This window comes from Leucoraja erinacea, chromosome 5, assembly GCF_028641065.1.
Source record: "Leucoraja erinacea ecotype New England chromosome 5, Leri_hhj_1, whole genome shotgun sequence".
Lineage (NCBI taxonomy): Eukaryota > Metazoa > Chordata > Chondrichthyes > Rajiformes > Rajidae > Leucoraja > Leucoraja erinaceus.
Window position 1 is genome coordinate 5,072,753 of NC_073381.1, and position 15,148 is coordinate 5,087,900.

A 15,148-nucleotide genomic window follows, 5' to 3' on the forward strand; every position below is an offset into this window, starting at 1 on the left:
GCATACAATTTTTCAATTTTACACAGGTACTGAATCAGTGATAGCTTATTGTGTTCTTGAGAAGGAAAGGTTTGGATTTTCCGCTGGGATGGGTTATTCCCAAATCAAGGATGAGCTTTGACAGTTCCCTCCCTGATCCAGTGATGATCGCAGGCCAATTCCTGCTTTGCAGATATTTGCTTGTGTTCCTCCCATAGCAGGGTCACTGCTCATATTGTCGACCTCCCCATGACCTGTCAATTGACCTCAGGCGAACGACAACAAACCGAGACAGCAGCAGCTCCGCGGCTTGGCACCAACCCGCCAACCTTTTTAGGGCGGGCACCTACGGGTGTCGAACCGGAATGGCATCACCCTGCTGCAGACTTCTGTTGCCTCAATGCAAGAAGAAGAAGGCTATTTGAAGGCACAGTGGACCAGTGGTAGAGTTGCTGCTTCACTGCACCAGAGACCTGGGTTTGATCCTAACTATGGGTGCTGTCTGTGCAGAATTTGTATGTCTCTCCATGACCGTGTGGGTGCTCCGGTTTCCTCCCACACTCCACAGATGTGCAGGTTTGTAGGTTATTTGGCTTTGGTAAAATTGTAAATTGTCCCTAGTGTGTCGGATAGTATTAGTGCACTGGGTGATCGTTGGTCGGCGCGGACTTGGTGAGCCAAAGGGCCTCTTTCCGCGCTGTATCTCTAAACTAAACTAAAGCCTATGCTGTTGTAAATGGAAGAATGAAGCTGGTAGCTTTTTGAAGCACCTAGAGTGAGAGCAAATTTGAGATTTTAAGCAATAATAAAGGAATCTAAGTGTTTTAGGGCAGCACAGTGGCACAGCTAGAGAAGCAAGTGGCACAACTGGCAGAGTTGCTGCCTCATTGCTAGACACATGTTTTCGATCCTGATCGGGTGCTGTCTTTGCGGAGTTAGCACATTCTCCCTGTGAACGCTAAGGTTTCTTCCAGGTGCTCTGGTTTTCTCCCACATTCCAAAGATATGTGCATTTGTTGGTTAATTGGCCTCTGAATTGTCCCTAATGTGTGGGAGTGGGTGCGAAAGTAGGATAATCTAGAACTGATGAGAATTGGTGATCGATGGTCTCCGTGGACTCGGGGTCCAAAGGGCCTGTTTCCATGCTGCATCTCAAAACTAAACTAATGCAAGTGGCCACTTCTTGGCTCTATACATCTATTTTTTGATGTATTGCTTCTGTTGATCATATTTAGTTAAAGTCATTGAAGAAGGGTCTCAACCTGAAACGTTGCCTATTTCCTTCACTCCATAGATGCTGCCTCACCCGCTGAGGTTCTCTGGCATTTTTGTGTGCCATGGAAAATATAATGCATGTTAGTTCTAATAATGCATTCTGTTAATCATATTTGGTTACATGTTTGCGGCTAATTTGTGTGTGAGAATGTCAAGTCTATTATATCCAGCGGTGCTCAACATAAATAGTTGTCTTAATCACATCCATTACTTTGTTCTGGAAAATGCAATAGTAACACAGGTTCTCATTTTGTAGATTCAATTTTCCACAGTAGCTGTGAAGTTGTTTCAAAAGCAAGCTTTGAAAAATTGAAACAAGGTGTTGCTGTGCGATTTCATGGAGAAGAAGGGATGGTATGTGCCATTTCCCTTTCAGAATGAGTAATGTTTTCAATAATTTCTGGCACCCATGTTCTGTATTTAGGCAATAGAGTTGCTTTAATAAAACATTCAACGTAAAACAGTGCAACACAGGACCAGACCCTTCTGGTCACATTCTCCATGCCAAACCAAAGATAAACACAATGCTGGAGTAACTCAGCAGGTCAAGCAGCATCAATGGAGAAAATGAATAGGTGACGTTTTGGATTGAGACCCTTCAAACACCAAATGTCACGCTTTTTGTGTCTATCTTTGGTTTAAACCAGCATCTGCAGTTCCATCCTACACACATAGAAACATAGAAAATAGGTGCAGGAGGAGGCCATTTGGTCCTTTGAGCCAGCACTGCCATTCATTGTGGTCATGGCTGATCATCCGCAATCAGTAACCCGTGCCTGCCTTCTCCCCATATCCTTTGCTTCCGCTAGCCCCTCGAGCTCTCTCTAACTCTTAAATTCATCCAGTGAGTTGGCCTCTACTGCCTTCTGTGGCAGAAAATTCCTCAAATTCACAATTCCCTGGGTGAAAACGTTTTTCCTCATCTCCGTTTTAAATGGCCTCCCTCCCCTTTATTCTTAGACTGTGGCCCCTGGTTCTGAACTCACCCAACATTGGGAATATTTTTCCTGCATCTAGCTTGTCCAGTCCTTTTATAATTTTATGTTTCTATAAGATCCCCTCATTCTTCTAAATTCCAGTGAATACAAGCACAGTCTTTCCAATATTTCCTCATGGCAGTCCCGCTATCCTGGGAATAGCCTTGTGAACCTATGCTGCACTGCCTCAATAGCAAGGATATCCTTCCTCAAATTAGGAGACCAAAACTGCACACAATACTCCGTGGTCTCACCAGGGCCCTGTACAACTGCAGAAGGACCTCTTTACTCCTATACTCAAATCCTCTCGTTATGAAGGCCAACATGCCATTAGCTTTCTTCACTGCCTGCTGTACCTGCACGTTTACTTTCAGTGACCGGTGTACAAGAACACCCAGGTCTCGTTGCACTTCCCTTTTTCCTAATCTGACACCATTGAGATAATAATCTGCCTCCTTGTTCTTGCCGCCAAAGTGGATAACCTCACATTTATCTACATTATACTGCATTTGCCATGCATCATCCCACTCACTCAAACTGTTCAAGTCACCCTGCAACTTCCTAGCATATTCTTTGCAGTTCACACTGCCACCCAGCTTTGTGTCATCTGTAAATTTGCTAATGTTTTAATCCCATCATCTAAATTGTTAATTTATATTTTAAATAGTTGCGGCCCTAGCACCAAGCCTTGCAGCATTTGATATCTAAATCAACTTTTATCTGCCTGCACATAATCCATATCACTCCATTCTCTGCATATCCATGTACCTATCCACAAGTCTCTTGAATGCAATCATAGCTGCCTGTCAACATGTTTGAGGCACTCATCACCCTTTGTGTAGACATAACTTCCCCCTTACATCTCCTTTAAACTTTGCCCCTCTCACCTTAAAGCTATGGCTTCTAGTATGTGATATTTCCATTCTGGGGGAAAAGCTTGTGACTGTCTACCTATCTATGGCTGTCATAATCCTACATTCTTCCATCAAGTCTCCCCTCAGCCATTCCAGAAAAAAACATCCAAGTCTATCCAACCTCTCCCACAGCTAATACTCACTAATCCAGGCATCATTCTGATAAACCACCTCTGCTCCCAAGCCCAAAGCCTCCATGTCATGCTCATAAATTCTAGGGGCAGAATTAGGCCATTCAGCCCATCAAGTTTACTCTGCTGTTCAATCATGGCTGATCTATCTCTCCCTCCTAACCCCATTCTCCTGCTTTCTCCCATAACCCCCGACACCTGTACACCTCTGCCGTAAAAATATCCATTGACTTGGCTGCCACAGCCTTCTGTAGCAAAAAATTCCACAGATTCACCACCGTCTGACTAAAGAAATTCCTCCTCATCTCCTTCCTAAAGGAACGCCCTTTAATTCTGAGGCTGTGACCTCTAGTCCTAGACTCTCCCACTGGTGGAAACATCCTCTACACATCCACTCTATCCAAGCTTGTCACTATTCGGTACGTTTCAATGAGATTCCTTCCCTCATTCTTTTGAACTCCAGCGAGTACAGCCCAGTGCCGTCAAACGCTCATCATAGGTTAACCCACTTATTCCTGAGAACATTCTTGTAAACCTCCTCTGGACCCTGTCCAGGGCCAGCACATCCTTCCGCAGATATGGTGCCCATAATCAGCCTGAGCAGCGCCTTGTAGAGCCTCAGCCACATCCTTCCTGTAATCGGGTGACTAAAACGGCATAATAATCCAAATGTGGCGTAACCAAAATCTTATAAAACTGCATCAAGACCGTGAGACACTTGTACTCAATAACCCAACAATGAAGGCGAGCATATTATATGCTGCCTTTACTACTTCATCTACTTCTGATGCCACTTACAGTGAGTTATGGACTTGGATTCCAAAATCCCATTGTACATAATGCTGTTAATGTTGTTAAGGGTCTTGTCATTAATTATATGTGAAATGCAATACCTCACACTTGCTCGGATTAAACTCCTTGTGCTATTTCTCTGCCCATTTCTGTAGCTGATCTATATCCTGCTGCATACATTGACAGTATTCCTCACAGTCCACAAAAGCCTTCCACTATATAGAGATTATACAGATCTCAGTACTGATCAGACAATCCTAAATATTATCCTTGCAGTACAACCTTTTGTCTTCTATCAGTAAGCGAGTTATGCATTCATGCGACAAAGTCATTTATAATCCTGTGCATCTTAATCTTCTAGACGGTCAACTATAAGGATTTTATAAATGCCTCACTAAAATCCATGTTGACAAAATCCACAGCTCTACCCTCATTGATCACATTCGTCACCTCAAAAAACTCAATGAGTTAGTAGGTCTACAAGTTAGTAAATCTGTAAATTATTTTTCAAAAGTGATTTATTTCAAGAGAGCTAGAATACAAAAATGTGGATGTAATGCTGAGGCTCTAAGGTGCTGGTCAGGCCGCATTTGGAATATTATTAATAGTTTTGGGCACCATATCTGTGGAAGGATATGCTAGCCCTGGAGAGGGTCCAGAGGAGGTTTACAAGAATGATCCCAGGAATTAGTGGGTTAACCTATGATGAGCATTTGACGGCACTGGGCCTGTAGTCACTGGAGATTTGAAGAATGAGGTGAGACCACATTGAAAAGTACTGAATAGTGAAAGGCTTGGATAGAGTTTTTGATTGGCTGGAGATTGACAGATTTTTGATTAGTACGGGTGTGAGGGGTTATGGGAAGAAGGCAGGAGAATGGGGTTGAGAGGGAATGGTCGATCAGCCATGATTGAAAGGTGGAGTAGACTTGATGGGCTATATGGTCTAATTCTGCTCCTTGAATTTATTAGATAATCTGCTTCCTCATCCCCTCTAGACCTATACATCAATCCCTTCCCTCTGGTTTTAGAAGTTTTCTGTTGTCTTTTCTAAGTGCTTCCTAATTTCGTACACTTTTGCTCACCCCATTCATCCAAGGAAATTGTTCTAGGGCCCTTCTGCTTTGCAAATTGCTCCTAATTGTTAAACTTAACCAGTAGAAATGGCAAACATAAATCTGGTGATAAATATTTATTTACCCTGTGACATCCGATCGGTTAGAGTAATCTGACCAGTAACTTTCAATGTTCTGGCAATTTGAGGGGAAAAAAGTCAATTAAAAAATGTAACTTTAACCTGGTTTACAAATAGATTGCTTTTAACTGCTGTGACTGCAGGCTTGCCAGTGGTCTGTTTTACTTGTCTATATTTATGTCACAGGGTGATGCAGTGTGGAAACAGGCCCTTCAGCCCAACTTGTCCACAACAGCCAACATGTCCCATCTACACTAGTCCCACCTGTCTGCGTTTGGCCCATATCCCTTGAAACCTATCTTATCCTTTAACCTGTCTAACTTTCTTAAATGTTGGGATAGTCCCTGTCTCCTCTGGCAGCTCGTTCCATACACCCAGTATAGTGGCAGATTATTATTTTGTTCAAGGAATTGCTCCCTCTAGCCACTCTGAGGAAAACATGGGGTAAGGAGATAGTGTCGTTTACGCATGGGAGCTCTCCACGAGAGATTCAAAGCCGGCGATCTTATAGAATCGGATCTGATAGAAACATATACAATTATAAAGGGACTGGACAAGCTCGATGCAGGAAAAATGATCCCAATGTTGGGGGAGTCCAGAACCAGTGGCCACAGTCATAGAATAAAGGGGAGGCCATTTAAGACTGAGGTGAGAAAAAACTTTTTCACCCAGAGAGTTGTGAATTAGTGGAATTCCCTGCCACAAAGGGCAGTGGAGGCCAAATCACTGGATGGATTTAAGAGAGAGTTAGATAGAGCTCTAGGGGCTAGTGGAATCGAGGGATATGGGGAGAAGGCAGGCACGGGTTGTTGATTGGGGACAATCAACCATGATCACAATGAATGTTGGTGCTGGCTCAAAGGGCCGAACGGCCTCCTCCTGCACCTATTTTCTATGTTTCTATGAAAGATAAATCTTCCAAAACACAGTCTCTTGATTAATAGTTTCTTTATTGTCGAAGTAAAACAGTAAGATATTCATCCAAACTCCTTGTTAGGTACACTTTAGTGTTACTCGTAATCAAAACTTTAGCATATGCCTCCGACATGTGGCTTCTTTAATGTTAGAAAGCTTCGAATGTTCGAAAGATATGCCCTCGCACCATGCCCCCTCTGAACTAAACTAAAATACTGTAAGCTTCTGCCCGAGAATCCCAGCTGCAAACACGCCTCCAACTACGTAATAAATCCCACCCACATAGTTACAGACAGACAAAGTTTAAAGGCAAATGCCATAATTTATGACACACCAATGGCCGCTACACCCACCACACTTTGTGTGGAAAAAGTTACCCCTCAGATTCCTATTAAATATCCGACAACCAATTCCCCTACACTGGGCAAGAGAATCTGCATCTACCTGATGTATTCCTCATGTTTTTTATACACCTCCATAAGATCAAATGTCAAATGAATCTTTCTTAATATGAAGCAAATTGGCACCCAAAATTTCCAGATAGTTTTGAGTCCCAGTTCTCTTGAAGAAAATCCTGGGTTGCTAATTTGGCAGTGATCAGGGCAAAGAAGAAGAGTCTAGATAAAATAATAAACACTTGAAGGACTGCAAACTTTTTAAATACATTTTTAGCTGGTGTGGACACAGCTGAATGATTGCTTTCTGTGTCATAAACTGTGTCTAAATGTTATAAGTTAATGAGAAATTTTCTAAATCGTATTGGTAAGATGTCCAATCGCTTTGACTGAGAGATGCACTAGGGGCTGAGTTTGATGAAAGGGTGATGGGAACAAAGAGCTAGGGTGTCTACTGTTAAATCTGATATTTCCTTTGCTTTCTATTGCCCATTTTTGCATTCAGGGCCAAGGAGTGGTGCGTGAATGGTTTGACATTCTGTCCAGTGAAATTATTAATCCAGACTATGCACTCTTCACTCAGTCAGCTGATGGTATGTGTTTCTGATGCACTTTAATATTCATTGCGGGTTTGAAATCTTTAAGGTCTCAGCCTTTTCACCATGCTGGTACCTTCAAGCTTGTTAATAGACATTTATCCAAACTAAATTTCAATGGTGCTTTATTTGTGCCATATGTAACTGCACAATTTTGCTTGCATATATTACACATGCAGACGCTGCCATGTTTTGGCGTTTTTTCCAAAGCCCGGTCGGCCCGCGTGCTCGATGTACTGGAGCAGTTCCCATGAACCGACGTCCCTCTCCTCGCCCGGCCATCTTTGTTTCCTAGGGACACCTCCTGCAGCCAACCTTGAAGGCGCTGGAAACATTACCCCGGTTCACCCTCCTACCGGCCCTTGCTGCTCGTGTCCGACATCTCCAGCTCCCTCCCAGTTACACCGACCGACCGATGTGCCTTTAGGTCTTCCGTGCAGGCACCGCGGCCACAGCACCTTGGGAAGGCCTCTGCCACCTGGCCATTTTGGAAGTTACTTGTTTGAGTGTATATTTTCTTTATCGATTGTGCCAAGGAAGCGATTTACTTTTGATTGATCTTTTTTTGTTGCAGGTTCCACTTTCCAGCCAAACAGCAATTCCTCAGTGAATCCGGACCACTTGAATTATTTCCGGTTTGCAGGGCAAATTCTAGGTTTAGCACTTTATCACCGACAGTTGGTTAACATTTACTTTACACGTTCGTTCTACAAACATATACTTGGTAAGCATTGTTTGGCTTGAAGTTTGTGTTTAGTTTAGAGATATAGAGTGGAAATGGGTCCTTCGGCCCAACAAGTCCACGCCGAACAATTATCACCCCGCACACTAGTGCTATCTTGCACACTAGGAACATTTTACAGAAGCCAATTATCTGACAAGGCTGCAAGGCTGGAATGTGGGAGGAAAAATGAAGCACCCGAAGAAAACCCACGCAGTCACGGGGAGAACGTACAAGACAGCACTCACAGTTGGGATCGAGTCCAGGTTTCTGGCGTGGTACGGCAGCAGCTCTACCGCTGCACCACCGTGCCACCCATTTAATTTGAGCTTACGTTTCCAAGAATAGCAATACATGGATGAGAAACCACACATCGAGTGCATGTGTTATTTTGGTTTGCAATCACATCTATGTGATGAAGAAACAGGCTATATTCAATAAATATGGGAATAAAAAGGGTGGGCACCTGTAATGTTTGATGTTGAGGAAAGGGGCCTTTGTTAATAACAATACCAACCTTTATTTATCTGGAGTATAAAATAGCATCTCAAGGCTTTACATAAAATCATCACTTGATTTTGAACTCAACAAAAGCTGCCCAAAACCATACTCCAAAGGGATTTTAAGGAATGTCTTGCAGGGTTTACGAGGAGCCAAAAAATGTCAGGGGGTTGGGGGAAAATTCCAGGGGCTAGGATCTAGATAATATATAGACCACAGAAGAGGCTGTGGTATGTACATACTTTTGCTCATGAATACACAAGTTTCATAGAGTCATACAGCATGGAAGCAGGCCCTTTGGGCCAACATGCTGACGCCGACCAACATGCCCCATCTACACTAATCCCACTCGTCTCTTCTCAAATTCAGCAATTTTGAGGGTGTAGAGGATGGACATCTAAGCAGGCACAAAATGCTGGAGGGGGGACAGGCAGGATCTCTCAAGAGAAGGAATGGGTCTCGACCCGAAAAGTCACCCATTCCTTCTCTCCAGAGATGCTGCCTGTCCCGCTGAGTTTCTCCAGCATTTTTGTCTACCTTAGATTGAAACCAGAATCTGCAGTTCTTTCCTTCACATGGACATCTAAGCAAATGGTTTAAAACAGAACATAGCACGGGAACAGGCCCTTCGGCCCTCGATATCCGTGCTGAGCATGATGCCAAGTGAAAGTAATCTCCTTCCTACTATGTGATTTACATCCCTCCATTCCGTGCATATCCATATGCCTGTCGAAATCCCTCTTAAACACAATTATCATATCTGCCTCCACCCACACCACTCGTAGCACATTCCAATGTAGGGATATAGGTTATGTGCAGGTAGATGTGATTGTCTTGGCATCAATGTTCAGCACAGACATTGTGGGCCGAAGGGCCTGTCCTTGGGCTGTTCTCTCTGTGTTCTCCAGTGATGCTGTCTGACTTGCTGAGTTACTCCAGTACTTTGTGTCTTTAGTTTTAGCAGAGTTGTGAGGGTGTCAAAGGTTATGGTGAGAAGGCAGGAGAACAGGGTAGATCAGGCATGATTGAATTAGCAACGTTACAAAATTTTGAGTTTAAAAAATCAAGTCTTTAATTTATCCCATCAGATAAAGCATAAAAATAAGTTTAATTTGACACCTAATTCACTTTCATATCTTCAGTATTAAAAAAGTTTTCATACTCGAAAATTGGCATCTTGTTCCCTATTGCTTTTTCATTGACTTAACACAAAAGCTGTGATCGAGAACATTTAAAAGTCGATAACTTTCTTAAAATTTAAGAGAACTGAAAGAAATTTTCAGTTATTGTAGATTGAAGCATTCTGAAACAAATATGAAACAATCTCACTTAAATGACTTGAAATTAAAGCCTATAATTAGTTAGTTACCTAATTGTAGCTAATTACAAAATTCAATTACTAGATCTAAACATCTATCCATTTCTTAAGAATAGATGAACATTTTTAAATAGCGTAAGTGTCCAAATAACATTCACACAAGAATTCAGAATATAACATAATTTTAAAATCTCATTGTCATGGGTTTATAGGCCAAATGGAAAGAATTTGATGTTTAATACCTGTAAATTAATAGCCATTTAAATCAGCTTGCGAGTGGGATTTTCTGGAACGGGACCATTTGGAACGTTCAGGGTGCGGTGAATATAGTCCCTCATATCAGCAGCACATACACTGCCGGTTCTTCTGGGTGAAAAATCATCGTTTCACAACTTAAAATGTGAAATAAATACATCTTAAGAAACACTTTTATACATAAAAATAAACTACTTTCTTTTACCTTGTCCTCCATAAAATCCGTCCCAGTTGTCGGGTTTGACGGCTTCAGAAGCTGATTTTAAAATCATTCCAGCGATTAACTTGTCGGGTGAATTAAAAAAAAAAAACACACAGAACGGCTGTAGGAACGATTCTTTAGCAACATCTTGCACTCCCAACAAATATAATTCAGGACCAGGTCGGGAAAAAAACCCCGTTTTAACCCCGCCCCCCCCCCCCCCTCAAACGCGCCAAAATCACGCACACGGCCAGTGGCAGAATTGCAGCGCCGCTGAAGGTAAGTTTTGTAACATACCTAATTGAATGGCGGAATAGACTTGACTTATGAACTTATGATTGGTAATTTCCCACATTCACATGTCTTTTGTCTTGGTTAATGTAGGGACATTGGGGTTTTGTCCTGCTCTAATTTTGTTTTTTTATTGTTGTGAATACTGTTTACAGACCTGTAATGCTGTTGGAAGTAACAATTTTGTTCTGTTTTCGGTACATATGATGATTATAGACTAGATTCTCACTGCACTTGATGGTTAATGGTTGTTCTGTTCTGTATTTTTTTTTTCAGGTACCCCTGTAAATTACCAAGATGTGGCATCCATAGATCCAGAGTATGCTAAAAACCTTCAATGGATTTTGGACAATGACATTAGTGAACTGGGCCTGGAACTTACATTTTCCGTCGAGACTGATGTATTTGGTGCAATGGAGGAGGTGCCTTTAAAACCAGGGGGCATTAGTATTCTTGTCACACAGGATAATAAGGTAAAGTTAGTTATAACGTTGCTTCATCTTCATGTGGCAGCTGTCTCTCACCAATCATCGTTGGCCATTAATTCTATCAGAGCTGATGTGGTTTTATAATCAGAAAGTTTTTCAGTATGTGGATTGCACAGTTTACAGTAAATAACATCATATGTTCAACAATGTTAATGAAGATAATTTTAGAATCTCTGCTACATATAAGGTTACAAACATTCAGATTAGTTTATTGTCATACACACCAGAGTGCAATACAAACTCCTTATTTGCATGAAGCGCAGTAAACTAATGTTTAGTCAGTAAATGGCAATGATTCACCAATAACTACAACAAATTCAAAACTGCAGTGCAAATATTGTGGTGCAATCTGAAAAAGTGCAAGAACAGAAAAACTGACCAGCAATAACGGAATAACCGAATGAGGTAGAATTGATTGGATGGAGGAAATGTTATGATTAACTCTGACTGAGGTCTGCCAGTGGATAAAGGTCATAAATCAGTCATACAGCATTGAAACGGGCCCTTGAACCCCAACTTGCCCACACTGATCAACATACCCCATCTATACTAATCCCACCTGCTTGTGTTTGGCCCATATCCCGTCCAAACCTGTCCTATCCATGTACCTGCCTAATTGTTGCAATAGTTCCTGCCTCAACTACCTCTGGCAGCCCGTTCTGTGCACCCACTACCCCTTCATGTGGAGAAAGTCACCCTTCAGATTTCTATTAAATCTTTTTTCCCTTCACCTTCAACTTATGTCCTCTGGTTCTTGATTTCCGTACTTTGGGCAAGAGACTATGTGCGTCCACCCGATCTATTCCCCTCATGATTTTATACACCTCTATAAGATCACCGCTCATCCTCCTGCGCTCCATGGAGTCCCAGTTTGTTCAACCTCTCCTAATAGCTCAGTCCCCCTGGCAACGTCCACGTAAATCTTCATTCAAGAGAATGAGAAAAGATTTTTCCGTCCAAAGATTGATTCACATTTGGAACGCACTTCCTGAAACGGTATTGGAGGTAGGTATTGTCACCAAAGTTTCAGTGAATCTGAGGTGCCGAAATTCTTGGAAGCTGGTTGATTGCTGAACTTTTGTATTGGTCGTACATAGGCATAGCCGCTATTGTGTTGGAGCTAAACAAATGACTATCTGGAGTACTGTTTAGTTATATCACTGAACATTTCTGCCCAGCTTAGTGAACCAGTATTTGTGTAAAGAGGCGATGAATTAACATTTAAGGTTGAAGATCCTTCAGCTGACAGTGTCTTTGACTGAAATGATAACTCTCACTCTCTTTACACTTAATCTGCCTGACTTGAGTTTTTCCAGTGGATTTTATTTTTGGAATTTTGACATCTACAGTGGTTTCATTTTTCAAGGCCTTGTTTCTAAGACCTTGAAGATAGCTACCTGGATTACATGTGTTAAATTAGGAGTAAAGGCAAGGCCTAGCTGGATTGCATTTCCTGGGATTTGAAATGAAGCGGGTGATTTGACATCGTATTTTCACAGTATTGTGAAGTTGAGGTGGTTGAGGAAGGAAGAATTTCCACTGCCTTTTTCACCTGGAATTGTCAAAGTTGTAGATTTCTTCAAATAGCTTGAGAAATAAGAAATTGTCATTCAGTGTATTACCCACAGGTGTCATCTTGTATAAAAAGTTTTTTGGCCCAAGTCTTTTTAACATAAAGGCTGCAGTTGTGTCTCTGGACCAGTATGGACTAACGATCTGGGAATGAGTACAAAGCCAGCATCAGCAAAAGGCCTCTCAAAACTACCAGTTTGTTATAATGGCTAAAAGGCAAATGAAAGGTGCTAATGCTTAAATGTGCCATGTTAACTCATCTCTGCGTGCAGTTTCTCAGTTAATGGGCTTCCTACGAGTTGAACATTAAAGAACTACCGTTTCTTTCTAGGCCGAGTATGTTCAGCTGGTCACTGAGTTACGAATGACTCGAGCTATTCAGCCTCAGATAAATGCATTTTTGCCAGGCTTTCATCTATTCATCCCACCATCCCTAATTCAGCTATTTGATGAATATGAGCTGGTAAGTGCACTTTGTATCAACAATGTTTTCATCCAGGGTATGTGATTAATGTATTGATATGTGTAAGTAATTAAGGAGTGGAAGAAAAGATAAACGAGGACATTAAATGCTTCAGACAGTCATGTAACCCCCTCAGCTGCTTTCACAGTGCAAGTGTTCCTGTACCGGTCCAGGTATCCATGTACTTGTCTAAATTTTCCTTGATTATTACAGGTGTAACGGGTTATGGGGAGAAGGCAGGGAGAGATAGATCAGGCATGATTGAACGGTGGAGTAGATGATGGGCCGAATGGCCTAATCTGGTCCTATCACTTATGACCTTAAGTATTTCCATTTTAAGGATGCATGAGTTCCTGTGAGCTTTGTTGAGCAAAATTTTGTAAATGATCAAGGCTAAGTGATATGTCATGGAAAAATTGGCGAAATGTATTCGCATGCATGGAATGGTGTGTTACCATAGCATAAGCTTTGTAAATGAAAGAAACAGATCCGAAATAGTAGATGAGTGAAAAATCAGTAAATTGTAGTCATAAAGTCATAGTGTTAAAACGGGCTCTTCAGCCCAACTTGTCCACATCGGCCAACATGCCTCATCTACACTAGTCTGCTTTTAGCCCATAACCCTCCAAACCTATCCTTTCCATGCACCTGTCTAAATGTTTCTTAAACGTTGTAATAGTACCTGCCTCGACTACCTCTTCTGACAGCTTGTTCCATACACCAACTACCCTTTGTGTGAAAAAGTGACCCCTCAGGTTCCCATTAAACTCTCCCCCCCCCCCCCCCCCCCCCCCCCCCCCACCTTAACCATATGTCCTCTGATTCTCGATTCCCCTAGTCTGGGCAAAAGACTCTGTGCATATACCCGATCTATTCCTCTCATGATTTTGATCATATAATCATATTTGATCTATAAGATAAACCCTCATCCTCCTGCACTCTAAGAAATTGAAGCCCCAGCCCACTCAACTTCTCTTTATAGCTCAGTCCCTGAAGCCCTGGCAACACCCTCGTAAATCAAATCAGAGGACATAGATTTAAGGTGAGGGGGAGGTAATGTCATGGAATCCCACAGCATGGAAACGGGCCATTTGGCCCAACCCGTAAATGCCGACTAAAATGCCCCATCTAAACAAGTCCCATTTGCCCACATTTTGCCCATATAAAACCTTTAAACTTTTTCTATCCATGTACCTGTCCAAATATATTTTAAACGTTGTTATAGTACCTGCCGCACCAACCTCCTCTGGCAGCTCATTCCATATACCTAACATCTTCTGAGTGGAAAAAGTTGCCTCAGGTTTGTTTTAAGACTTATCCCTCTCACATTAAATGCTTAAGAAAGAACTGCAGATGCTGGAAAGATCGAAGGTAGACAAAAATGCTGGAGAACCTCCATAGATGCTGCCTCACCCGTTGAGTTTCTCCAGCATTTTTGTCTACACTCTCACATTAAAGATGTATTCTCTTGTATTTAATTCCCCCATGTCCCAAGTCCGAAGAAGGGTTTTGGCCTGAAACGTTGCCTATCTCCTTCGCTCCATAGATGCTGCTGCACCCGCTGCGTTTCTCCAGCATTTTTGTGTACCTTTAATTCCCCCCCATGCTGGGTAAAAGTCTCTGTGCATTCACTCTATCTATTCCCCTCATGATTTTATACACATGAATTTATATACCATATAAATTGCTGTTTGATTAACATTAAGTTGAGATGTACAAGAATGATCCCTGGGATAATTGGGTTATCGTATGATGGGCGTTTGACGGCACTGGGCCTGTACTTGCTGGAGTTTATAACGATGACGGGACCTCATTGAAACTAACCAAATAGTGAAAGACCTGGATAGAGTGGATGTGGAGAGGATGTTTCCACTTGTGGGAGAGTCTAGGACCAGATGCCATAGCCTCAGAATAATAGGACAAACCTTTAGAAAGGACATGAAGAGGAATTGCTGTAGTTAGAGGGTGGTGATTTTGTGGAATTCATTGCCACAGACGCCTGTAGAGGCTGTCAATGGATATGTTTGAGGCGTAGATTTGCTGATTCTTGATTAGTATGGGTGTCGGGGATTATGGGGGAGAAGGCAGGAGAATGGGGTTGAGGGAAAGATTGATCAGCTGTGATTGCATGGCGGAATACTTGGGCCGAATAGCCTAATTTTGCTCCT

The 15,148-nt window shown here is 42.2% G+C and overlaps 1 protein-coding gene across 2 annotated transcripts in view; it reads left to right on the top strand.

Moving 5' to 3' along the window:
• Positions 1-15,148, top strand: part of hace1 (HECT domain and ankyrin repeat containing E3 ubiquitin protein ligase 1) — a 64,141-nt gene that overhangs the window by 37,180 nt on the left and 11,813 nt on the right. For both annotated transcript variants that reach the window (XM_055635013.1, XM_055635014.1), the window contains exons 16-20: positions 1,511-1,608; positions 7,079-7,166; positions 7,744-7,893; positions 10,734-10,930; positions 12,849-12,980. In XM_055635013.1, coding sequence (XP_055490988.1) covers positions 1,511-1,608; positions 7,079-7,166; positions 7,744-7,893; positions 10,734-10,930; positions 12,849-12,980 — 665 coding nt within the window. The remainder of the gene's footprint in view (positions 1-1,510; positions 1,609-7,078; positions 7,167-7,743; positions 7,894-10,733; positions 10,931-12,848; positions 12,981-15,148) is intronic.